The 26301-nt window shown below is 37.9% G+C and overlaps 1 protein-coding gene across 7 annotated transcripts in view; it reads right to left on the bottom strand.

Annotated features, from left to right (window-relative positions):
• The window catches only part of Senp6 (SUMO specific peptidase 6), an 81537-nt gene that overhangs the window by 17495 nt on the left and 37741 nt on the right, over positions 1-26301 (bottom strand). For 6 of the 7 annotated variants that reach the window (XM_021229333.2, XM_013116086.3, XM_021229334.2 and 3 more), the window contains 10 exons: positions 25675-25817; positions 20157-20544; positions 17749-17975; positions 16447-16614; positions 14454-14487; positions 8078-8272; positions 6057-6283; positions 4412-4521; positions 4211-4327; positions 1485-1604 (listed from right to left, as the gene is read on the bottom strand). In XM_021229333.2, the coding sequence (XP_021084992.1) occupies positions 1485-1604; positions 4211-4327; positions 4412-4521; positions 6057-6283; positions 8078-8272; positions 14454-14487; positions 16447-16614; positions 17749-17975; positions 20157-20544; positions 25675-25817 (1729 nt within the window). Of the gene's footprint in view, positions 1-1484; positions 1605-4206; positions 4328-4411; positions 4522-6056; positions 6284-8077; positions 8273-14453; positions 14488-16446; positions 16615-17748; positions 17976-20156; positions 20545-25674; positions 25818-26301 lie in introns of those variants that run through there. The other variant, XM_021229337.2, reaches the window with a different exon arrangement.

Genomic DNA, 26301 nt, shown 5'->3' with positions numbered 1-26301 from the left:
ATATATATGTAGCACTGTGTCTGGTGCCCTCACATCAGTGGCAGGCATTGGATTCCCTAGCCCTCTCAGCAAGAGCAATGAGTGCCCTTAACCCCTGAGCAATCATTCCAGCCCACGAACAGAGTATCTCAGATGAAGCCAGAAAGGGAGGGCATGAAACCTATAGTGAAATCTACAGGGTAGGATATTTAGTTCATTTTACAACATTCTGGGAAATCACAGTATTTCTCCTGGATGAATTTCTTCTGTCTCTACCATTTTACTGGTGCAGTGTTGCTATTAGCAACTATACTGAGATATTTATCTAAGCATGACTTACTGGTAAACGAAAGGAAGAAAGTAAGTAAAACATGCAATGTTATGCACAATGTCAAAAATCTACCTCTAGTCTATGATATAAAATTAGGAACTTTGTAGAAAGTAAAAAATAGGATTTATACCTGGCATGGCAGTCCCAACTCAGACATTTCAGTGTAGTTAGAAAATGTGCCCACTCTTGAATCTTTTAACCAATTAAAGTTAAGCCTAAGACCTGAATGTCATCGTTATATACAGAGTAACTGTAAAGAACTTGGGTGTGATAGCAGAATAGAACCTCCTTAACTATTTTGAGAACAATCATCCAGATTAAGGGTGGGGATTGCAGCCCAATGGTAAAGACCACCTGTTTGCCTAGCACAAGCAATGCTGTGGCTCAGTTCCCAGCCCACCAAAAACAAAAAACAAGAGAAAACCAAACAGATTCAAGTTTCCTCTCCGCATCACTGAACACACTCAGAGCAAAGCACAACAATGGCAGTCTCATAACCACCTAAGAAATATAAACAGTTCTATTTGGGCCCCACTGTTCTAGGCATTAGACCCATAACCTCTGAACTCTAGGTATTCTGAAACCAGCAGAAAATTATTAAGGATATTGTTTTAATAGAATGGAAACAGAAATACATGATGTTTGTTGCTCAACAGAAGTAAAATTATTTTTTAAAAGTTACCCCTTAAAACCTGTGCAATATAATTAAGGCAGCCGAACATAAATCCATGAGAAAAACGACAGAACTCAGCTGGCATGCTTTTCCCAGTGGTACACTCAAGAAACAAGCATGTGAATACAGATCTGTGGAGCTTTTGCTGGGCTTTGATTTCAAATATCACGGGCCCTTCATTTTGCATCCATGAATTCAACAAATTGAGGACAGGAATTATTTTTGAGGGAAAGTATACCCATAAGACACATATGGACCCTTCTCAAACTTGTCATTACTCACCAAAGAACACAGCCCAACAAATATCCAATGTGTTACACTACAGCACGAGTATTCTATAAAGTACTGGCAGAATATGTATAGGTCAAACGCAAATACTACAGCATTTCATCTACAGCACATGAATGTCTGTAAATTTGATACCTCATGGGAGATATGGAAAACTAATACCCAAGGATACCATGGGATAGCTACTGAATGAATTGTTGAGATTTGACTTACGACAGGTTAGTTGTCTCAGCACTTCTCCTCTCTCTCTGGTTAAGGCGTTTATAGAAAAAAGAACTGAATATATGAATTCGGTCAGCATCTTCTTTCCTCAGTTTTTCAAGCACCAAGTATCTATTTTAAGCAAAAACAAGGTTCATATAATGGATCACAGTTCACTCAATAGACAACAATCAAGCAGTGAGATACATTTATTCAGACACCATAATCACCATTTCTAAGAAATGAAGTTTACTTCACATACCAGATACAATAGTCACCAAAATACCTTTAGGCAATGAAAAGTATTTCATATATTTTTGTATGTGTGCTTGGGGCCCAGAGGGGCCAGAAGAGAGTACTGGATCCCTTGGAACTGGAGTCAAAGACAGCTGTAAGCTACCATGTGGGTGCTAAAAACTCATCTGCAAAAACAGCAGGTAGTCTTAACTGCTAAAGCATCTTCCCAATCTCTAAACCCAGGCCTTTAAAGACATTAAAGTCTCATCTATCACTCTATTATAGCTTTGACTAGCTGGCCAGCTAGTTCTGCAGTTCTGTTTGTCTCTGCTCATCCTCCCCTGGTGCTGAGGTCACAGGCAAGTGCAGGCAACTGTGCTTTGTACCCAGGAGTTGGGGATTCACGTTGAGGTCTCTTGCTTCCAGAGCAAGCACTCTTATCCACTGAACCATCTCCCCAGTCCCAAGACCCCTTTTCAAATAAGTAAAATAAGAAGTTGGAGAGACACCAGCAGTCTAAACGTGCTTCCTTCTCTTCCAGAGGACCCCAGTTCAGTTTCTAGCAACTACTTGGGCAGCTCACAACTCCCCATAACTCCAATTCCAGGGGATCTGACATTCTTCTGGCTTTGGTGGGTACTTATGCATACACACACTGTTAAAAATACTGTAACAAAACCCCACAGAACAAGAAAACTGTCCTTTTATTTCACTTATAGAACATCATTAGAGATACTAACAAAAACTTAAAAGCATGCATGTATTTTCCTTTATTAACTGTGTATATTTTATATCAGAGGTTTGTTTATTATGGGACAATCTTTTTGTACACTATGAAGATATGTCTTTGTCAAGGCACCTTCTGATTGGTTTAGTCAAGAGCTGAATGGCCAATAACTAGGCAAAGACTTGTGGACAGAGATAGGAACTCCAAGAAGAATCAGAGAGGCAGAGATTGAGATCAGCCAGCAAGACGCGAAGGAAACTGGCCATACTGTATGGAGGAGAGATAAAGAGCCACATGGCCAAATGTAGATTAAAGAGCTAATTGGGAACAAGTCTAAGCTAAGGTTCAGCTTTCATAATTAATAACAAGTCTTCATGCCATTACTTGGGAGCTGAGAGTCCAAAAAAGTTAGGCAACATTTTTTTTTTCCGAGACAGGGTTTTCTATGTAGCTTTGTAGACCAGGCTGGCCTCAAACTCACAGAGGTCTTCCTGCCTCTGCCTCCTTCTTCATTATATAAAATTTAATTGGAAACTTAACTTTAAATGTGAGTGCTGAATAAAGTCAGGATTACAAACTAAGTTTTTAGTATAGTACAAAACTTAAGATTATTTAATTATGAAGCACAAACAATAACAAGAATATCAGCGGTCAGTTGGCAGAGTGCTTGCTTAGTACACATGAAGCTCTAGGTTTATTCTGCAAACAGCAAACAAACAAGTTTTCAGCTCCTTGCTGGGTGTGGTGGCACACTCCTGCAATCCCAGCAAGCAAGGTCAAAAGCCTAAGGTCATCCTCAGCTACAAAGTAAGTTTGAGGCCAGCCTGGGATATATGAAACTCTGTTGCAAAGTAATAATAATAGTAATAATAATAATAATAACCCCAAAATACTAAATACAGACTTAGAGAGTTAAAAGTAAAAGAAGGAAATGCCTGCCATGAAAGTGAAAAACAAAACCAAACCGTCTCTACTGTCAACAAAGCAGACGTAAGAACAGGAAGATCAGGGATAAGAAAGTGTATCATATAATGATAAAGGTTAATTCTCCAAGATATAAGAGCATATTTTCCTACCAATGGAACTTCAAATTACAGTTGGTTTTAAAGACAGCACAACTAGAGATTTCAACAATCTTTTATAATAATTTTATAGAACAATTAGGCATAAAATCTGTAAGGATTTCACATATGCTATCCAAGTCAAGCTGAGCTATAACCCCATCCAAACATCATTAAAAATGTTATTCATGCTTTATGTTTTGTGTGCAGGAGAGTGCTGGTGCCAGGAGGTCAAAAGAGAGTGTCAGACCCCTTGGAGGAGCTGGAGTTACATGCCTTTTCCTTCCCAAAGTATAAGGTGAATACTACTAGCAGGCTATTAAGTAAATTTTGCAGGTTTCAAAAATGTTTTGTGTTATGAGATATACTGAAATAAACTAGAAAGCAATCTGCATATAAGTTCAATTTTGTTTCATGTATGTGAGCCCTTTCAATATACATACCAGTAAATATACATAAGTTAGTATTTATGAAAACTGTGCTGGACACTGTCCTTACTACTATGTCAAATATATTACTACTTCATTCAAGTCTTACAATCCTTTAGTCTCATTTATAAATGTGGAAACACAGGCACAATAAAATACTTGAGAAGAGGTTTACTCTTAAGTGTTGGAGTATATTGCAGTGACCAAAATTCCAATCAAGAAAGATTTAAAAGGATATACAATGGCAGAATGGGTAAAGGTTTACTAATAAGTTAGCTAACTTACTTCAAATAAAAGTCGATAATAACATCATTTAAAAACTCTCCTTCACTTAGACAATGCAGGTCCTCATTGGTAACAGAGATGCCTCCTTTAGCTGGAGGTGGTGGATACACTATCAATCTATAATAAAGGAAGAAGAACGCATTACTAAACACAGAAACAGACATTTTTTTAAGTACTTCAAACATAGAAGAATTTTCTCACTTTTCTACAGGGCCAATGAAGATGGTGTGGCTCTCTCCAGCTTCCTCATCATCATCAAAAAACTGCAATTCTTTTTTGCTTCTAAGTTGTATTTTAGATTCAAAGGACACCTAGCAGAGAAAATAACCAATTTGTGAAGTTAACTGGTATTTTTCTTTTTTAAATAAAAAGAGCAAGGCAGAAAAGGTGTTACGATGGAAAATGCACACCTATAACCTAAACACTCAGGAGATGTGAGCAGGCTCACTGCAGGCTTCAGACAGCCTGGTCTCCAAATGAGTTTGAGGGCAGTCAAGGCTATACAGCAAGACTCTGCCACAAAATAAATAAGTATATATTCAGCGACTGAGAAGCAAACAGCCAGGAACAGGGCTGCTTTCACTTGTAGTTCCCAGACAATATGTAATAATGGCTTTCCAGTTTCTACTATTCATATTGAATCAGACTAGAAAGATTATGAATAACAACTGAAATAAAACAAACCCTAAAGTTGTTGTTGTTTTTCTGAAAGTAGTGGAAACCTACCTTAGTTCAAAGGTTAGGCAGCCTGCAGGAAGTGGAGCACAGGCACTGAAAACATACCATTAAGTGAGCGTAGGAGATACTAAAGGGACCCCTGAGTCCATGCTACTGCTCTGTGGTTTTATCTCTATAAGAGAGGCAGGATTTCCCCTCCCCACTTCCCTGACACCCACTACATGTATGAGATCTATTTCATGGAGGTAGATATATAGCCTAAGAGAGATGAAGAATAATTGTCTAAGACAGCAATAAAAAGAAAAGCTTGTCCTATCCCTTAAAGTGGGTGTGGTTTTGAGACTAGCCTGGTCTATATAGTAAGCCCTAGGCTAGTCAGAGCTACAGAGTGAGACCCATCTCAAAAATGAATTGGTAAGAAAAAATTTTTTTCAGCTGGACACAGGTGTAATTTCAGAACCTAACACATGCACAGCCAGTTTGTGGTCAGCTTATAAAGCAAGACCCTGAAACAAATGAACAAACCCTATCAAACTATGCCATGAGGAGCCCACATTTCTAAGTTTGTAGCCAGGTTGAGAGATTTATTGCCAATAAACTGAGCAAACCTCAATACTCAAAACTAGTAAAACCCAATAGCTGTAGAAAATGGTACAGTTCTATTATGGCCTATGGTTCACACAGCTTGAGAGTTACCTAACTCTGAGGCACTTTTTGACAAAGTCAGAGTATATCCTTTACTTCCAGTGTTGTCAATTATGTTAAAAACAAATGTGTACTATGCACAGGGGACCTAAGCCTCAGCTCTAGGACACAGGATAACAATGAATGAGCAGTGTCTGTATATGTATGCTCAGAATGAAGTACAGAAAGAAAGATGGGAGAAAAAGAAAAGAACATTGTGGAAAAGAACTAAAAAAGATCCCAAAACTTGTATCAAATGCTGTTTTAAATTTAATTTTAAAATGGAATTTTTGAAGTCTACCATTAAAATGAGCAATATTAAAATATGTAATTTTAAAATTACTCATTATTATTGAGGGTGTGGCTCAGTGGCAAGGTATCTGCTTAGCATATGCAGAAGCCCTGGGTTTGATCCCCAGCATCACAAAAAACAAACAGAATTACACATTGTTAAAATTACTATAAGATTTTGAAATATAATTACAGTTTTCACTTTGTTCTCTTTTTGCACACAATTTCCTTTGATGCTCTCTTCATAGCTTCTTGTACAGGCAACAAGTCTGCTATTGGCTTCTTCAAAAGGAATTTTCGCAAAAAAGTTGGAAACATTATTCTTTATACCAATGTCAGTAATGATACTTTCAAAGACCACATTTGCCTGAGGATCAAGGCCAGTTTGAAAAATTAAAATAATGTACTGTTCTTCTAAACCTGTAAAGAAATAAATATAACTATAAGGCTGAAAGAAAAAATATGTAACAAACCATTTTAGAACATATCAACAAGTGATGGGTATGGTGACTTGTGCCTTTAATTCCAGCACTTATAAACTGAAGGCAGGAGGATCGCCAAGAGTTTGTGGAAAGCCTGGGCTACATAGTGAATACAAACACACTCTTTCTGGGGGGAGGGGGTACGTTGAAGAGATAATTCAGTCAATAAAGTGCTTGCCACCCAAGCATGAGAAATAACCTGTTTGATTCCCAGATCCACATAAAAAGCTGGACATGGTGGAACAGGCTTGTACTCCCTGTGTGGGGAGACAGAAGCAGGCAGATCCATGGTTTGCATACCCACCAGTCCAGCCTACATGTAAGTCTCAACGGCAGTGAAAGACAGTCTCAAAAGTTGGACAATACCTGAGGTTGACCTTGGGCTTCCACATCTGTATATGCACACATACTTGCACACACATGTGCATTTGCACAAACAAGTAACAAGAGTATCAACTATTTCCTAGGTGATTATACGTTCTGGAATATATATCCATAAGAGTGTTTAGTACATAGGGGACACACATTAATACTGGAAAAATGAGCAGTGTTACCTAGAAATGTTAAGTTACCAAAACAAAGGAACCAAATCCAGCAGTAGCACATTAACAAAGCTATCTTAAAAAATGTAAACAATTTGTTTCTTCTAAAATAGCAGTTCTCAACCTGTGGGTCATGATCCCACAGGGTTCGCATATCAGATATCCTAGTTATCAGATATTTATGTTATGATTCATAACAGTAGTAAAATTACAGCTGTTAAGTAGTAATGAAATAATTTTATAGTTTGGGGTCACCACAACTCAAGGAACTGTATTAAAGGGTCACAGGATTAGGAAGGTTGACAACCCACAGCTCTAAAAGAATTAAAAACTAATTCATGGTCATAAGTAGATTCCAATTAGCATTTCTGCCAAGAACGATTAAGAAAATGTCAAGTACACAGTATTATCTCCAGATGAGACCTGCAATGCTGGTGCTCACTAATCTGCCAGATTTTACAGTTATATTAGCATTTACTCACTGATAAGCTGAAATTAATGCTAAAATGTGTTGATTTTTTATAAATTATTTTTATTTTGTGTGTGTGTGTTTGCCTTCATGTATGTCACACAGGACTTACGTTTCTGGTGCCCTCAGAAGCTAGAGAACATTACACCTCTTATCCCTGGGGTTACCAATGATTATCGCTGCCATGAGGGTGCTGTGCAACAAAGCCACATACTCTGCAAGGCCAGTGAATGCTCCTGATCTCCGAACCATCTCTCCAGTCAAATGTACTTACCATAGCAACAGCTGTGCTGCTATGGTACACACTAAAGAACCGCACCTTTTCAAAGACCACAGTCTTCTTCCATGTACTTCAAAGTTTCCTAGTTACAGCTTCTTAACTTAAGCAGTCACATCAGTGAAATTCACTCTACTTAGTGTTACAGACTTCAGATAGTTTGACTTTTAACCCAATTAGTGAACTTTCTAAACCATTTAGATAAATTCAGGTTTTATTTTCAGCACTTCTACCTTCTGTGGGCTTTTCCTCAGAGGCTGGCTGCTGTACCCATTCACATGGTAAGTATATTTCATAATGCCAATGAAGTAAGTGATGATTGAGCTGACAACCACAGCTTCAACTTCTCACGATGGACTGATAAAACCTTTCACTTTCCAAACACTCCTATTCTGCTATCCAGCAGACCTTTTATCTTAGTTGTAATTTGTCTACAAAACTTACTTGTTAACCTGTTCATTCCTTTATAATCATTCCAAACTTTCTCTTCTTTATTCATTTGCAGCTGCATGCTCAACTTTTGATAAATTGGTGGTACTGCCTGGAGAAACACTACTGGTAATTTCCGGACATTACACCATTCACATTTAGTTAGATCAGAGGTATTTAAAACAATCTCTACAGGATCACTTTCTGGTCCTAAAAGGAAATGAAAAAGGAGTAAGATTTTAAACTGGCAAACCACAAATGGAGGAAATGCAAGCTTAAAATTAGCCATTTATCACCCATGCATGGTAGAGAACTCCTTAAATCTCAGCACTAGGGAGTTAGAGATAGGCAGTTCGAGGTCGGCCTGGTTTACGGAGCAAGTTCCAGAACAGCTATGGCTGTTATATAGAGAAACTCTGCCTTGAAAAACCAAAAAATAAAAAAACTTCATTTGAAGCCAGGAGAGGGAAAGAGAGAGAGAGATGTCATCAGCAGTGAGTGAGCAAGAGGCCCAGTATCAACAAAAGCAGCAGCTTCCTTAAACTATCTTTAGAAGTGCCTCTGGTCGTGCTAGGGATAGTGCCACAGGAGGTCCAGGTCACGCCAAGAGACAGCATCAGGACAGTGACACAGAAACTATCCAGTCATCTCAGCCTCAGCCTCAGCTCCGACTGCACATACAGAGATGATTACCAGAGTCTGGTCCCACATACACTGAGAGGAGAGGCTATCTAAACCTTGGGTCCATCAACACCTGAAGGAATTGATCATTGATGGCTCAACCCTGCCTGCACCTGAAGAAGTGTTCAAGAGAGCAACAGCCCCCAACTACATCAACTGCAGGAAGAGGGACCCTCTGAAGAACAGGTTCTACCTATATTGACTGTAGAAAGTGATGGTTAGATTTGACAAGGAAGAATACACCCCACAACAAAAAGAGCTATATTGCACCACCAGAAACTAGTGATTCTACAGCAACAAGACCTGAATATCCCAACAAAGATAAAGCAGAAGAAAACAACATTAAAAATAACTTTATGAAGATGATTGAGCCCCTTAAAGAAATGAAAAATTCCTTTAAAGAAATGGAGGAAAACACAAATAAAAAATTGAAATAAATCAACAAATCCCTTAAAGAAAACAAACAAACAGGTGAAGAAAACGGTTCAAGGCTTAAAAAGTGAAATAGAGGCAATAAAGAAAACACAAACAGGCTGGGCACTGGTGGCATACACCTTTAATCCCAGCATTCAGGAGGCAGAGGCAGGTGGATCTCTGTGAGTTAGAGGCCTACCTGGTCCACAGAGTGAGTTCCAGGACAGGCTCCAAAACAATATAGAGAAACACTGTCTCTCCACCACCCAATAGAAAAAGGGGAGAAAAAAAAAAAAAAGAAAAAAAGACAACACAAACCAAGCAAACTACAGAAATGAAAAATCTGGGTAAAGGATCAGGAACTACAGATCCAAGCATAAACGCCAGAATACAAAAGATGGGAGAAAGAATCTCAGATGTTGAAGATATGATAGAGGAAATAGATTCATAGATCAAAGAAAATATTAAAACCAACAAATTAACACGAAATATCCAGGAAATCTGAGACACCATGGAAAGACCGAACCTAAGAATAGAAGAAGAAGAAGTACAGTTTATGGCATGGAAAACACATTCAACAAAATCATAAGAAAACATTCCCATTCTAAAGAAAGACATACCTATGAAAATACAAGAAGCTTACAGACTGAACCAAACCAAACCAAACCAAACAAAACAAAAAACAACAACAACAACAAAAAACCACCAAAACAAAATCAAGAAAGAATACTAGGAGCTGCAAAGGAAAAAGGCAAAGAAACATATAAAGGCAGACCTATCAGAATAATACCTGACTTCTCCATGGAAATAATGAAAGCCTGGTTGGGCGTTATGCAGTCACTAAGAGACCATGGATGACAGCCCATTATATCCAACAAAACCTTCAATCACCATAGACAGAGAAAACAAGATATTCCATGACAATATCTGATTTAAACAATACCTATCCACAAAACCAGCCCTTCAGAAAGTACTAGAAGAAAACTCGAACCCAAAGAAGTTAGCTATATCCACAAAAACACAGGCAATAGATAATTCCACACCAGGAAATCCATAAGAAAAGAAGCACACACACAATGCCATCAAAACCACAAAATAACAAAAACTAGCAATCATTGATCATTATATCCCTTAATATCAATGAACTCAATTTGCCTAAAGACACAGGCTTCTGCTGCATACAAGAAACCCACCTCAACTACAAAGACAGACATTACCTCACAGTAGAGAGTTGGGAAAAGATTTTCCAATCAAATGAACCTAAGAAACAAGCTGGTATAGCAATCCTAATAATCTAACAAAATAGACTTCAAACTAAAATTAGTCAAAAGAGATGAAGAAGGGCATTTCCTATTCATCACAGGAAAAAAAATCAATCAAGATGAAGTCTCACTTCTGAACATCTATGTCCCAAATAAGGGCACTCTTATTTGTAAAAGAAACATCACTAAAGCTTAAATCATACATCAGGCCCCACACACTAATTGTGGGAGTTATTAACATTCTACTTTCACCTCTGGACAGGTCTCCCAAACAGAAACTTAACAGAGAAAGAAAGGAACTAACAGATGTTATGACTCAAATGGGCCTAACAGATATCTATAGAACATTCTACCCAAACACAAAAGAATATACCACCTTCTTCTCAGCACCTTCTCTAAAACTGGTCACGTACTCAGCAAAAAGAAAACCTCAATAGATAATAATAAAAAAAAAATTGAAATAACACCCTGTACCTCATTGGATCACAATGGCTTAAAGTTAGAATTTAACAACACTAACTTCAGAAAGCCCATGAACTCATGGAAATCGAACAACACTCAACTGACTCACAGCTGGATCAAGGAAGAAATAAAGAAAGAAATTAAAGACTTCCTAAAATTTAATGAAAATGAAGCACCATAAACCCAAACGTATGGGACACAATAAAAGCAGTGATTAGGAGGAAAGTTCATAGCACTATGTGCCTGCAGAAATCACACTAGCAAATTAACAGAACTGTAAGCTCTAGAACAAAATGAAGCAAACTCACCCAGGAGTAGTAGATGGCTGGAAATAATTAAATTAAGGGCTGAAATCAATAAAATAGACACAAAGAAAACAATACAAAGAATCAATGAGACAAAGAGTTGGTTCTTTGAGGAAAACAAAAAACAAGACTGACAAATCTTTATCCAAACTAATCAAAAGTCATATTTAAAAACCTGTACTCCACAAAACTGAAAAATTTAAAGGAAATGAAAATTTTTCTGAATAAGTATCAAATACCAAAATTAAATGAAGATGGGTTAAAGCCAGGCAGTGGTGGCGCACACCTTTAATCCCAGCACGCGGGAGGCAGAGGCAGGCAGATCTCTGTGAGTTCGAGGCCAGCCTGGTCTACAGAGTTAGTTCCAGGACAGCCTCCAAAACAATACAGAGAAACCCTGTCTCGAAAAACCAAAAAGAAAAAGAAAAAGAAAAAAAAAAAAAAAGAAGAAGAAGAAGATGGGTTAAACAAATTAAATAGACCTATAACCCCTAATGAAATAGAAACAGTCATCAAAAATCTCCCAACCAAAAGAAAGCCCAGGCCCAGATGGTTTCAGTGAAGAATTCTACCAGATGTTCAAAGAAGAACTAATACCAATACTACTCAAATTATCCCACACAATAGAAACATAAGGAACACTGCACTGCCAAATTGGCTACAGTTACCCTGATAGCCAAACCACACAAGGACACAACTAAGAAAGAGAATTACAGACCAATCTGCCTCAATAAAATACTGGCAAACAGACTCCCAAGAACACATCAGAAAAATCATCTACTATGACCAAGTAGTCTTCATCCCAGAGATGCATAGTTCAATATATGAAAATCCACCAATGTAATTCACCATATAAACAAACTGAAAGAAAAAAACCCACACGATCATATCATTAGATGCTGAAAAAACCTTCAACAAAATTCAACACCCCTTCATCATAAATGTCTTAAAGAGAGCAGGGATACAAGGAACATACATAAACATAATAAAGGCAATATACAGCAAGCTGAGAGTCAACATCAAACTAAATGGAGAGAAACTCAAGGAAATCCCACTGAAATCAGGAACAAAACAAGGCTGTCCACTCTCTCCATATCTATTCAATATTGTATTCAAAGTTCTAACTAGAGCAATAATTTGTATCAAGGGGATACAAATTGGAAAAGAAGAAGTCAAACTTTCATTGTTTGCTAATGATATGACAGTATACATAAGCAACCTCAAAAAATCTACCAGGGAACTACTACAACTGATAAACCCCTTCAGTAATGTAGGAGGATACAAGATGAACTCAAAAAATCAGTAGCCTTCCTATATACAAATGATAAATGGGCTGAGAAAGAAATCAGAGAAATAACACTCTTTATAACAGCCACAAATAACATAAAATATCTTGGGGTAACTCTAACCATACAATGGAAAGACAGACCTGTATGACAAGAACTTCTAAGTCTTAGAAGAAAGAAACTGAAGACATCAGAAAATGGAAAGCTTTCCCATGCTCTTGGACAGGTAGGATCAACAACAATGGTAATCTTACCATAAGCAATCTACAGATTAATGCGATATCCAGCAAAAAATTTTCACAGACCTTGAAAGGACAATACTCAACTTCATATAGAAAAACAAACAAACAAAAAACCAGGATAGCCAAAATAATCCTATATGAAAAAGGAACTTCTGGAGGCGTCATCATACCTGACTTCAAACTGTACTATAGAGCTACAGTAATGAAAACAGCTTGGTATTGGCATAAAAACAGATATAATTGAATCGAAGATCCTGATACCAATCCACACACCCATGAACACCTGATTTTTAACAAAGAAGCTAAAATTATAAAATGGGAAAAAAGAAAGCATCTTCAACAAATGGTGCTTACATAACTGGATATCAATATTCAGAAGAATGCAAACAGATCCGGATTTATCCCCTTACACAAAACTCAAGTCCAAGTGGATCAAACACCTTAACATAAAACCAGCTGCACTGAACCTCTTAGAAGAGAAAGTGAGAAGAAGCCTTGAACACATTGGCACAGACTACTTCCTAAATATAACACAAGTAGCACAGACTCTGAGAACAACAATGAATAAATAGGACCTCCTGAAACTGAGAAGCTTCTGTAACAAGCAAAACATGGTCAACAAGCAAAACCACATCTGACAAAGGGCTGATCTCCAAAATATACAAAGAACTTAAAAAACTAGACATCAAAAGACCAAATAATCCAATAAAAAAATGGGGTACAGATCTAAAAGGAGAACTCTCAACAGAGGAATCTCAAATGGTCAAAAGACACTTAAGGAAATGCTCAACATCCTCAGTCATCAGAGGAATGCAAATCAAAACAACTCTGAAATACCATATTAGACCTGTCAGAATGGCCAAGATCAAAATCTCTGATGACAGCTTATGCTGGCTGGAGAGGATGGGGAGAAAGGGGGACAATCCTCCATTGCTGGTGGGAGTGAAAACTTGCATAGCCACTGTGGAAATCAGTATGGTGGTTTCTCAGAAAATTGGGAATCAATCTACCTCAAGACCCAGCAATACCACTTTTGGGCATATACCCTAAGGATGCACATTCACACCAAAAGGACATTCGCTCAACTATGTTCATAGCAGCATTATTTGTAATAGCTAGAACCTGGAATCTACGCAGATGACCCTCAACTGAAGAATGAATAAGGAAAATGTGGTACATTTAAACAATGTAGTACTGCTCAGCAGTAAAAAACAGTGACAAATCTGCAGGCAAATGGACTGAATTAGAAAAAGCCATCCTGAGTGGGATAACCCATACCCAGAAAGACAAATATGTACTCACTCATAAGTGAGTATCAGATATAAAGCAAAGGACAACCAGCCTACAGACCACAACCCCAGAGAACCTAGAGGACCCTAAGAGAGACATACACAGATCCACCTAGGAAGGGGAAGTAAACACGATCTCCTGAGTAAATTTGGAGCATGAGGGACAAAGGGAAGGTGGAGGAGAGATGGGGGGAAGGAATGGGGGTGGGAAGAAATGTGTAATTCAATAAAAAATAAACTTCATTTATAAAACATATTTTTTCCCAAATAAATAGGAGACTCTAAAGTATTAGACTTTGCTACACTGCAAAATGAAATTATATAAAGACCTGGCCCTTATTAAAACATATTAACTAATTAATGAGTTCTATAGTTATTTATTTTATTACTACAAAAAATGGATCAGTGTAGACAAAGCTTTAGTGAATGAACAGATAAAAAATAGCTTACCATCTAGATGTATCTTGACTGACTCTAAAGAAAACTTTAAAAAAGAAAAAGACAAATTAGTGTTGATGGTAGACTTCAACATATGGTTTATAATTAAATTTTCATAACTGCTCACAATTATTCACTGATTCTTGTTTTACCTTTCCCTTAGCCACTACTCTGCCATATTATATGCCATATACCCACTGTGTCTACTGTACACTAAAAACTTGCCTCTCTAAGTGACATGGCTTTTATGAGATCTACATTATATAAAACATATCATCTCCTGGAGGGGTGCTGCCTTATCTCCAAATCCAGGCATACATTTTCAGTAAAAGAAGCAATGGATGATATGCTGAAACCCCACACTATCATACTGCAAATGTCAGTTTGTCTCATTGGTGATGGTAAGCTTATTCACCTGGCCTCAACAGTAACTGCTAGGCTTTCACACTGTTTCCATATTTGTCCACTTGCAACTAAATAATCTGAAAAAAAATTTATATCTTTGGCTATATTTGCACATATTGAATATATCTGGATATATATTGGATATATTTTACCCAAAGGTTTTATTACCCATTGACATTCTGTCCTTGAATCATTTGTTGGTGGTTATGAAATGGCTTAACTTTAGCCAGGTTGTGGTGGAGCGAGCCTTTAATCCCAGCACTCACGAGGAAGAGGCAGGTGGATATCTGAGTTCAAGGCCAGCCTGGTCTACAGAGTAAGACCCAGGACATGCAGAACATTACAGAGAAACCCTGTCTTGAAACATGCACCTCCCTTTGCAAAAAAGGTTAACGTTTCTAATTATTTCAATGTAGAGAGCACTTAACATTAAGCCTAATTAATAAACCCGAATCAAATTATCTTGTATGTTTAGAGACATTAAGAATCAAAAGGGGGTAGATATTTTGAAATGTATTGAAGAATAACATGTATTAATATTAGTAAACAATGGAAAGTAAACACAGATCAAGTGTTCCCAGTCCAAAATTTAAAAATGTTGAAGTCCAGAAGGGGTTCAGATTTTGGAGACAGTCATGTGGAATATTTCCTTAAGACTTCAGTGTTTAGGGAGCTGAAGAGATGGCTCAGAGGTTAAGAGTACTGACTGCTCTTCCAGAGGTCCTGAGTTCAATTCCCAGCAACCACATGGTGGCTCACAACCATCTGTAATAATGCCCTCTTCTGGCCTGCAGGCAGACATGCAGACAGAACACTGTATACATAACAAATAAATAAATAAATCTTAAAAAAAAAAAAAACTTCAGTGTTTAAATATCCCTAGTCTGAAAATGCTCCAAAATCTAAAACTCTCCTATCCCAACCAGCACTGAGGATCAAATAGAAAGTTTGGAGCATGCTAGGCTCAGATTTATCACAGAGTTCCACCCCTATAACCAACTCAACCATTTTTTTTTTGGTTGTTGTTTTGGGTTTTTTGTTTGTTTTTTCTTTTTCTTTTTTAAGACCAAGGGATGTGCCGCTTACTGTTTTATCTAAGCTGGTTTGCTCTGTTTGCTTGCTTGCAACTATGTCATTATACCCTGATGACCATGATGCAGCAGCCTCCAAAATGGCTGGAGTACACACCAGTGTATCTGGCTCAAGAGTATTTTATCACCATATGCAGCAATGTAAAATTTTTAAGTTACTGTCAGCACTCAAAGTTTCAGACTTCAGAGAATTTTGAGTTTTTGGACTAGGGGGTATTCAACCTGTATAGCAAAATACGAAATAACAGAACTTAGCTGTAAGTATGAGTCACATGCATCTCCTACAGTAAATTTAACACTATTTTGAATTTTACATTGTATCTACATATCCACAAGTTTTTAATTGGTTATTATTTACATAATCTTAAACCAATCTGAAATCTTTAAATAATTTTGAAACTTGATTAACTTCAATAACTTCACGAACTTTAAATACTACTGATTAGCCTTGTCAGTGGCATCTGAGTCTTATTACTACTACTACAGCCAGAGTTTAAGAAAGTACTTACAATCACAGGCTCAACTAAAAGTCGGAAGAGTGTTCCGACTCGTATACTTCGGCAGTTTAAAATGACACTTTCAAAGTCTTGGCAGTGTGGCGGTGACATAGCGTGAATTAAAGTTCCATGAGTGTTTATTTTACGACGTTTTAGAGGTGTGCTGATGGGATTGCCAAGCTGAAAAGAAAAAGAAAACATCACATGGTAAGTACCGTACAAAGGCTGCAAAGCAAACACACATGCACAACACTACATGGAATGGCTGTCCTTCCTCAATGAAAGGAAATAGAAACTGTGACTATAATATACAGCATGAACTACTTCAAACGCTGAGCCTTTCTGAGCACCAACATTGAACTAAAGTGACCGGATGTTGTAAAAAATGCAAGTGAAGTACTGGAGAGGTGGTTCTGTGGCTAAGGACACATACTGCTCTTCCAGAGGACACAGATTCAGTTCTCTGCACACACATCAGGCGGCTCACAATTGTTCCAAAGGATATGATACCTGTGGCCTCTGCTGGTACCTGCACTCATGTGCATATACTCACACATATACAGATAGATAAAACTAAGAAATTTTACAGAAAGTGTAAATAAATTAAAGATACCATGCAAAACTTACCTCAAAATTATCTGTACACTGTATGTGACAAATATAAATAATTTCCTTTTACACTTAGGTCCTAGTTCCAAATACCTAATTATATATATATGCAAATATTCCAAAATTAAAAAAAAAATCCGTTTTTTTGAGACAGGGTTTCTCTGTGTAGCTTTGGAGCCTGTCCTGACACTTGTTCTGTAGGCCAGGCTGGTTTCGAACTCACAGAGATCAGCCTGCCTCTACCTCTCAAGTGCTGGGGATTTAAAACAATGGTCACGAACATATTAGAAAAGGAACCTGAACTGACAGTCTGTTAAGAATGATACTGGCCTTTTTGGTGGGGGAAGGGGGAGTCAAGACAGGGCTTATCTGTGTAGCCCTGACTGTTTTGGAACTTGCTTTGTAGACCAGGCTAGCCGTGAACTCAAGAGATCTGCCTGTCTCCGCCTTCCAAATGCTGGGATTAAAGACATGTACCACCATCACCTTATATATACTGGTTTTTATTTTCTTGCTGGATTTTTAACTTAAGTCTTTGATTAAACTGTAATTTATTTTGTAAATAATTTAATGGTCTTCCAAAAGAATCTTTTAACAGTATTTGAGCAAGGATCTGTGAATAACCCATCTTCTCCTGCTGTCATTAACAAATTACTCCTGAAAACCAGGTTACACCCCAAAAGGAAGACCTAAATCTAAATGTACCTGGTCCTTCATTCTTGCTTTTCTTGGTATGACAACTGTATTTAACTCCGAGTCTGCTGGATTGCTTCTAGATTCCTGCTCTGCTCTGCAAACATTTGCATTTAGCGCAGCTTCCACTTTTCCAGTAGACGGTGCTGGGGAAGAACATGCCGAGTCGGCAGGCTGTGGGGATATGCTTTCTCTTCTGTTAGTCCTGTCATCGTCGTCATCATCACTTGACAAAATGACTAAAATCATAAAGAGCATCCAAAATTTATACTGAAAAACTGTATACTTATTATATACCAAATTTGTCTTAGATCTTCTCCACAGACCAATGAAAGCAAATGAAGGGAGAGCTGGTAAGATGGTTCAGCATGTAGAATTGCTTGCAGCACAAGTCCAATGGACTGAGTTTGATCACTCACACCCACACACACACACCCACACACACCCACACACACACACCCACACACACACAATCCACTTATCTCATGAAAGTTTAAAAAATATTTATAAAAAAGGTTTTATAAAAATATTAGACAAATATGAAATCAACTCTTTAGCTGTAGCTTCTATCGTCACATCAATCAGTGTTGGGGATATAGCTCAGTGACAGAACATGTGCCTAGCATTCACAAGGCCCTGGGTTCAAATCTCCAGTACTGCCAAGGAAAAAGTAAAACATGATATAGTGACCACTAAACCATACAGCTACATCAGTAAAATATAAGAATTACTCATATGTCTATTTCAGAGTTATGCAAAGTTTATGGTTTGAAAATGTCTAAATTTTGTTCAAAAATCACATACATTTTAAGCATGTACCCAAATAATCTTGTCTTATCATGAGAAACACTAAAGTTATAACTGATCCTGAGGAGAAATCATACTAATATCTAATGTTCAATAAATCTTGCTTTATAAGCATGAACAAGTCTATTGTCACGACAGTTTGCTTAGATCTTGTGTGCAGTACTACACCTTATCAAATCTATCCCTTGTAACCCATAACCTGACTGCACTGTACTGAGTAAAATTCCAATTACTCTATCCAGGAACACTAGCAAGAATTTCTGTTGACTACTCTTACCTTCAACACTCTTCACATTTTGTCATAAAGTATTAGCCTAAAAATCACTTTGTGATGGACCCCTAAACTAATATAAGCACACAGACAGTCAGTCACTCTATGATTTCAATGTTGCATCACCATGTTGTAGGTGTTTATTTACAACTGTAAGAGCAGAGATAATGTCTTGCTCACTAATATATGCCCAAACCTAAAACTGTGCTTCACACAGAAGTAAAGAAAAACATTAAAAATACTACACAATCTTTAAAGTGTTCCTGTGTAAGAGTAAAAGGTTGGCGAAAGACATTCTGGTGATACAGCTGCCTGTGAATTACTTACTCCTGGTAAATAACTTTAATAAAGGAGTAGGGTTTTAAAGAAGGCATGATGTAGGAGCTTACACGGGCAGTTTTCTTTTTAGCACCCCACACATACATGCTCAGTTAATACTTACTGAGGGCCATCACTCCAGTAACATCCTTGATTTTGTTAACTAGTTTCATAACAAATACTGACCTTTTATTATTATCAAAGCTGGTTATTTGATTCAATTTCTCGCCTCTATGAAATCAGAGATATCTATTTCACAGGATTGTTGCACAGATATGTAAACTCCTATTTCAGCGATTGATAGCTATAAGCTTTTAAATTGTGTGTGCACTTTCTTTAACATGGCTTAAAAATGCCCACAAACTATTTTGCCTTTTGGTAAGAAAACTAATTTGCACTGAGATCTTTCTATGTGTCAAATATCATATTGAACTATGATTATCTGTCTGTCATTTATGTTATTTTATTTCCTCAGCTCACTAACAAAGGGACTAGGGAGACAGTTTGGTTGGCAAACCTATGCAAGTATCCAGTACCTGAATGTGGTCCCCAGAATCCCACATAAAAAGGCTGGGCATGGTAATTTCTAACCCTAGGAGCTCACCAGCCAACGCACCAAGTACACACACAAAAAGTCTAGGTGGGGGATACAGACTAAGTCAAAATGAGTAATAACTAGCAGAAGCAAAGACTGGGGCCAAGCTACTGTTTTCTTACTGACTATTTTTAACACAAGGGGAATGGGAGCAAGTCAGTTGTTACTCTCACAACTACATGGACATGTCCTAATTACATGACTCCCAAATGCTGCAGACCGGCCAAAAGAAGATACCCCTGGAAACTGTGCTTCTCAAACAGGCTCACATTAAAAAGAGAGAGACAATTACAATATTGGATTGTTACTGTGTTCTTTACAGTTAGTCTAGGTGTGATAGCACACAGCTCGACCCCAGATGCTCTGGAGCAAAGGCAGGGGGCTCACTAGAGTCTTGGGAAGGGAGGCAGGAAACAAGAAGATACTTACTTGGATCATTTAGATCTGACACGCTTGTCTTTCGTTCTTTCAGGCTTGTGATTTTAGGTATTTTCCCCCCAGGTAAAATGACTTTTCCGTTAGTCTGTATGTAATTATGTCTACTAGCATCACAAGTCACCAAAATATCAACTGGAATCTTTTCCACACTGTTACCATAAAACTTCTTAGCTGTTAATCCTGTGGTTTGTGACTTCTGTCCTCCAGAGTTCTGATGAATTGATGTTCTTAGTAATGGTCCAGTGGATTCATGCAAAGTTATACCTTGTCTGCAATTTCTTTGCAAATCATTATGAAAAACAATACCACAACTTTGGCATTTAGTCTGATTTTCTTTTTCTTTTCCACATTTTGGGCAACATTCACGCTGTTCAGATACCTTATATTAAAAAACCAAACAAACAAACAAACAAAAAAAAAGGACTTTAGTATTTTAGCATCAAAAAGATTCTTTAAAAAAAAAACTCAAAATGAAATCTTTGTTTTTCCCTCATCACTCTCATGGCTTCCCTAAGATCCTGAACGAGTCATGCTCTTTGAGAGTCAGCAACAGAATATTAGAAAAAATTTCAAGGCCATCCCATCTAGCAATTATCTCTGCTAATCTAATTTTTATCCTTAAGAATCAAAAGGGAAAGAGCTAGGAAAGGTAGAGACCCCCGCTCTACATACAATAGAGCCTAGGTTTGATTCTCAGTACCACAAATAAACAAACCAGCAAACAAACAAAAGAGAAACATCCCAAGTGCTTGGCTTCAACTTTACTGTCTACAATAAGGGTAACAAAACATATTTAAAAGAAAATTACTTGGGAAACACAGCAATTCCATGTTTTCTTTCTAGAAAAATGATACTAAAACAAGTAAGTATATCCCTACCTTTCATCAGCTAACATACACACACACAGACACACGGTGCAAAATTGCAGCGATGAGAAACAAAATGCAATCAATGAACCGAATTAGATACTCAAGTTTTAATGATAAAAACTATAGGTTACAAATTTCAAGCATGGCTCACGTGGATCACATGCTGCTCTTATAGAGGATCTGAACTCAGTTCCCATGTAGCTTTACATAGTCCATAAAGTCTAGTTCCATGGAGATCTGACACTTCTGACCTCTGAGGGCACCTGTATTCACAAGTACGTACACACAGAGACACTTATGCAAGATTAAAAATAAATATTAAAAGGAAATAAAAATAATTTCAAGCAAAGAATGCTAACATACACCTGTAAGCACAGTACTTGCAAGGCTAAGGAAGAGTGGAATTGAAGGACAGCCTGAGCTACAGTGAGACAGACAGAAACAGACAGACACACATCACATACACATGCTCCACCTGCAAATACAGCTGGGGATAAAGCTCAGCCCTAGTTTGTATCTTCTACACCATGGAAACCCAAGTCCAAATGAAACCAATAAAAATGAATCTCAAAAATTTCCAAAGGTATATGTAATCCTCTTCCCTTTACTTCATTGGTTTTGATTTTCTGAGAAAATGTTTCACCATGAAGCACCAGCTACCTTGGAAGTCACTATGTAGATAGGTTGATCTTGTACTTGGGCAATCCTCTTGCCTCTCTGCCTGATGAGTGATGGGATTTTAGAATCGTATAGCTTAAATGGTTACTTTATTTACATAAAGTAAAAATTTTCATAATTATAATTTCTTTATGAAAACAAAAATTGATTAAAACTTAATTTTGCTCCATTTTGTCATAAAAAAACTCAGTAAGTTAAATAACTTCAAATTACAGGGTTAGGGGAGTATTTGATAGTAATGTTCTTTCATCATAAAGTTTGATCTTCAAAACTCCAACAAGAAAACACTATAAGTAGACGGGCGTTGGTGGCACATGCCTTTAATCCCAGCACTCGGGAGGCAGAGGCAGGCGGATCTCTGTGAGTTCGAGGCCAGCCTGGTCTACAAGAGCTAGTTCCAGGACAGCCTCCAAAAGCCTCGGAGAAACCCTGCCTCAAAAAAAAAAAAACAACAAAAAAAAAACCACTATAAAATTAACACTGCATACTATGTCCCAGACTCTATACATGCAAAACCTTAATTAAAACAAGCCTGTCTCATACAATGTCATTTTTATTATGTATCAAAAAGATATTCAATTTACATCAAAATCAAAGATTCTGTTTCCTTCCTTCCTTTTTTTGGTATTTAGAGACAAGATTAAAAGTCCTGGCTGTCCTGAACTGGCTTTGTGGAGTGCACTGGCTTTGAACTCACAGAGATCTGCCTGCCTGTGCCAGCTGAGTGCTGGGAATAAAGGTGGATACCACCATACCCCTACCCGCACTCCTGTTTTCTTACAAGCAGTGAAGTGCAGAGTCTCACAGTCTTACGTGGACAGATAAACCACTCATCCTGTTTGTTAATTAAAGATTACAAAGAGACTGTCTCTAATTGTTTCTCTCTCACAAAAGTAGAGTCAGAGGTTTTTAGGCATAAAGCAGTTTAGGCTCTGAGCTGGAAGCCTGTGGAGAAAGAGTGCTGTGATGAGAAGGAGCTTCCCTCATTCTCCTTCCTCCTTTTAGGAGACATCAATAGTCTGAGCCAATTTTAGGCTGGCAAGCCAGGAGATTTGTCAGTAGGAGAAAACTGAACAAATACATAAAAACACAGTAGGGATGATGGTAACCAGAATTCTAAGGCTAAAATGAATTACAAGCCTATAAAGGGCTTTACTACACATACATGTCTATTTCTTAGCTCTGTCTAATGATAGGGAATACAAACAGAAACTCAGTATCAATGAATATAACTAGAGCCCAAATGTCTTCCTGCCATGTAAAGGTACAATAACTTCCCGAGGATATATAACTCTTGGGCTGAGAGATCTACAAAAATAAATAAGACTAGACTATCTTGTTAAACCAAGTAAACATGCCCTTAAAAGAAAGGGACAAGCTTGAAGGGATGGTCCAGAAACAATAGTAGGAATCATCTGAGCATCAAAATATATGTAAGTTAAAGACTATAACCCAAGCAAACTAAGAATTCATGTGATCATGATGATACACATCTAAATAAGGGCAGAAGAGACAGTACTCTATTATCAGGTCTAAAACTGACATCTCAGCACCCACTTAAGAATTGGGCATTCCCCAGCAGGGTTTGCTGGCTTCCAACCTAGGCGTGAAAATGCCAACCCGAGGTTCCTGTGATAAGGAAGGACATCTGACCATCTCTTTTGGCCTATGTGAGTGTAAACATAGGTCTGTGCAACAACCAACACTCCCAACCCCGGTGACAATGTTCTCACACAAACACATCTACATACACAAATTAATCAATCAATTAATCATCCATTACCACGTGTTAAAAAACGCTTACTAATAAATAGTAAGGAGCTGAGAATATAGCTACAGCCCACTGGTAAAGTATAAGCATACTTTACAGAAGGCTCAGGATTTGATCCATGTAAATAAAAGGGAAAGGAAAGGGCAAGTTTAGAAATGTATAAGAAAACGTCTTAACTAAGGTGAAAGTCAGCATCATGTGCTTCCCAGCACACTGCACAATGAGAAGATACACATAATTTCTCAGATAAACATTGAAAATATATAATTATGATAAGTAAGAGATAAATGCAATATGAATCATAAAGTAATGAAACGTAAGCACCTTAAAAACACCAAAGTTGGGGCTGAAGAGATGGCTCAGTGGTTAAGAGCACTGACTGCTCTTCCAGAGAACCCAGGTTCAATTCCCAGTACCCACATGGCAGCTCATGAATAAAACTCATGAATCCATGCAAGCAAAACACCAGATGGAAATAGTCTAAAGAGTTGTGGCAAATAAATGCAACACATGATATTGAAATGAAACCTAAACCCAAGCACTGTTTACATGAAACCTGAAGGAGGATATTTTAAGTCAGTAATTTGGTACCTGCCTAGCATGCCAAAGTCCCATGTTCAGAGAGAGAGAGAGAGAGAGAGAGAGAGAGAGAGAGAGAGAGGGAGGGAGGGAGGGAGGGAGGGAGGGAGGGAGGGAGGGAGGAAGGAAGGAAGGAAGGAAGGGAGGAAGGAAGGAAGGAAGGAAGGAAGGAAGGAAGGAAGGAAGGAAGGAAGGAAAAAAAGGGACTGGATTTTGTGGAACAAATACTAAGTTTAAAATCAGTATTCCCTATGGTTTATTTTATTTCTTAATTATGTGTCTGTTGGGGCAGTATGTGCATGTGTGAGTGTAGGTTCCCATAGAGCCCAGAAGAAAACATCAGATCCCTGGAGTTGGAGGAGTTGCAGGTGCTTGTGGGCTGCCCAACTTGAGTGCTTGGAATTGATCTCAGGCCTCTGTAAGAGCAATACATGCTCTTAAGCATTGAGCATCCCTCCAGACCCAAATTAGTATTTTTTTTAATTATTTTTTTTCTTTGTGTGTAATATAATATTTATGGGGGAAAGAGAGAGGACGAATTTAGGGAGAAAGATGAAATTAAGGAGAGGGAGAAAAAAGAGGCGAGATGTGAAAAGGGAGAGAAGAGGAATAAGGGAAGGAGAGACAAGAATGAACACCGACAGGTCAGAAGACAGCCTTGGGTTTCAGTCCTTTTGTCTTGTTTTGCCACTGGAATCTCCTGCCGGGCCCCGCCCCCAAATCGTGCTCTAGGAGCACTGGTATTACATATATGGACCATCACATTTGGCTTTACACTGGTTCTGAGGATTTGAACTCAGGTCCTCAGGCTTGTTTGGCAAGTGCTTTTAGTAACTGGGACATCTCTCCTACCCTAGGTTTTATAAATTTTATAGCTACATATGATATCTCATGCCTGCAATCAACAATTTGAAAGCTAAAGCTAGAAGACAGTAATAAATTGGAGTTAAGTTATCTTGGACTACAAGATCTCCCAAAATAAAATCAACCAAATAAAAAGGTTTTTTAAAAATCTATCTATTTTGGGTATTTCAAGACAGGGTTTCTCTGTAGCTTTGGAGTCTGTCCTGGACTAGTTCTATAGACCAGGTTGGCCCTGAACTCACAGAGTGCTAAGACTAAAGGTGTGGGCTACCCCGTCAAAACCAAAAAATTTTAAAAGTGTTTTGCCTCTTTGTTTTTGGCTGAGTACAATAATCTGGACTGTGCTATAGGGATGCACTGATAGATTCTTTACAGAAAAAAATTCTATATTTTGGACAAGTAGAAAATGGTCTGTTTAAGCCAGAAACATGTACTTAAATAATGTTTCTCGGTTCCTTTGTGTCCTATAATGAAAGATCATCCAGAATGTAATAAGCAATGAATGCAATGTGAACAGGCTGATGGGATGACTCAGCACATAAAGCCTGCAAAGCCTGATGCCGAGTCTGATCCTGAGAATCCAGAGTGAAAGAACCAACTCCCAAAGGCTGTTGTTCACAGACCTCCACGTTAAGTCATGGCATGCACATGACCACACTCTCACAAACATACACAGTCATAAAACAAGATTTTAAAATAGTAATGAAAGTACTGTGTGATTAGTGAGAAGGGTAACTTCTCTACCTACCTCTAAATGGGTCAAATACTTCTTTGAGGCAGGGGACAGTGGAGATAGCTGATAAGTACTACAATGCCGTTTCTGCTGTACTTTCCTCTTAATTTCAGGCTCTACATAGGATTCCGACTCTTCTGTTCTCTTCATTATGCGGTCTAAAGGAAACAGTGGGGTGAAAAGCACTGAATTTAAATTTAGTAAGTTCTCCATGATCTTTGTTAAAGTCCACATTTTAATTATTAATTTTTAGTTAAAATTGGATGCTGTATAGCATGTATGATAAAGAATAACCAAATGGCTAGAGGGAGGAGGTGCTTGCCATCAACACCGACAACATGAATTTGATTCTCAGAGCTCACATGATGGATGAAAAGAACTCCTGAAAGTTGTTCAACTTGTGTACTCTCATGCCAGGACATGCACACACACACACATACATGTAAGAAAACAAAAAACAAGACCTTTTAAGTCTAAGGCAGTAATGTCCAAGCTACTTTGACCTGGTTTTCCCTTCTCAGCAGGATTTCCACACTGCAGACTACTTTCATTAGTATGGCAAAGTTTTATTCAATTGAAATAAGGCAACAGAAATAAATACCGGACTAAACCACATATGTCCCTTTCCCTCGAACTTAGCTT

The sequence above is a fragment of the Mesocricetus auratus genome, unplaced genomic scaffold (assembly GCF_017639785.1).
Source record: "Mesocricetus auratus isolate SY011 unplaced genomic scaffold, BCM_Maur_2.0 Super-Scaffold_100691, whole genome shotgun sequence".
In the NCBI taxonomy this organism is placed as follows: domain Eukaryota; kingdom Metazoa; phylum Chordata; class Mammalia; order Rodentia; family Cricetidae; genus Mesocricetus; species Mesocricetus auratus.
This window is presented reverse-complemented; position numbering and strand designations above follow the sequence as displayed.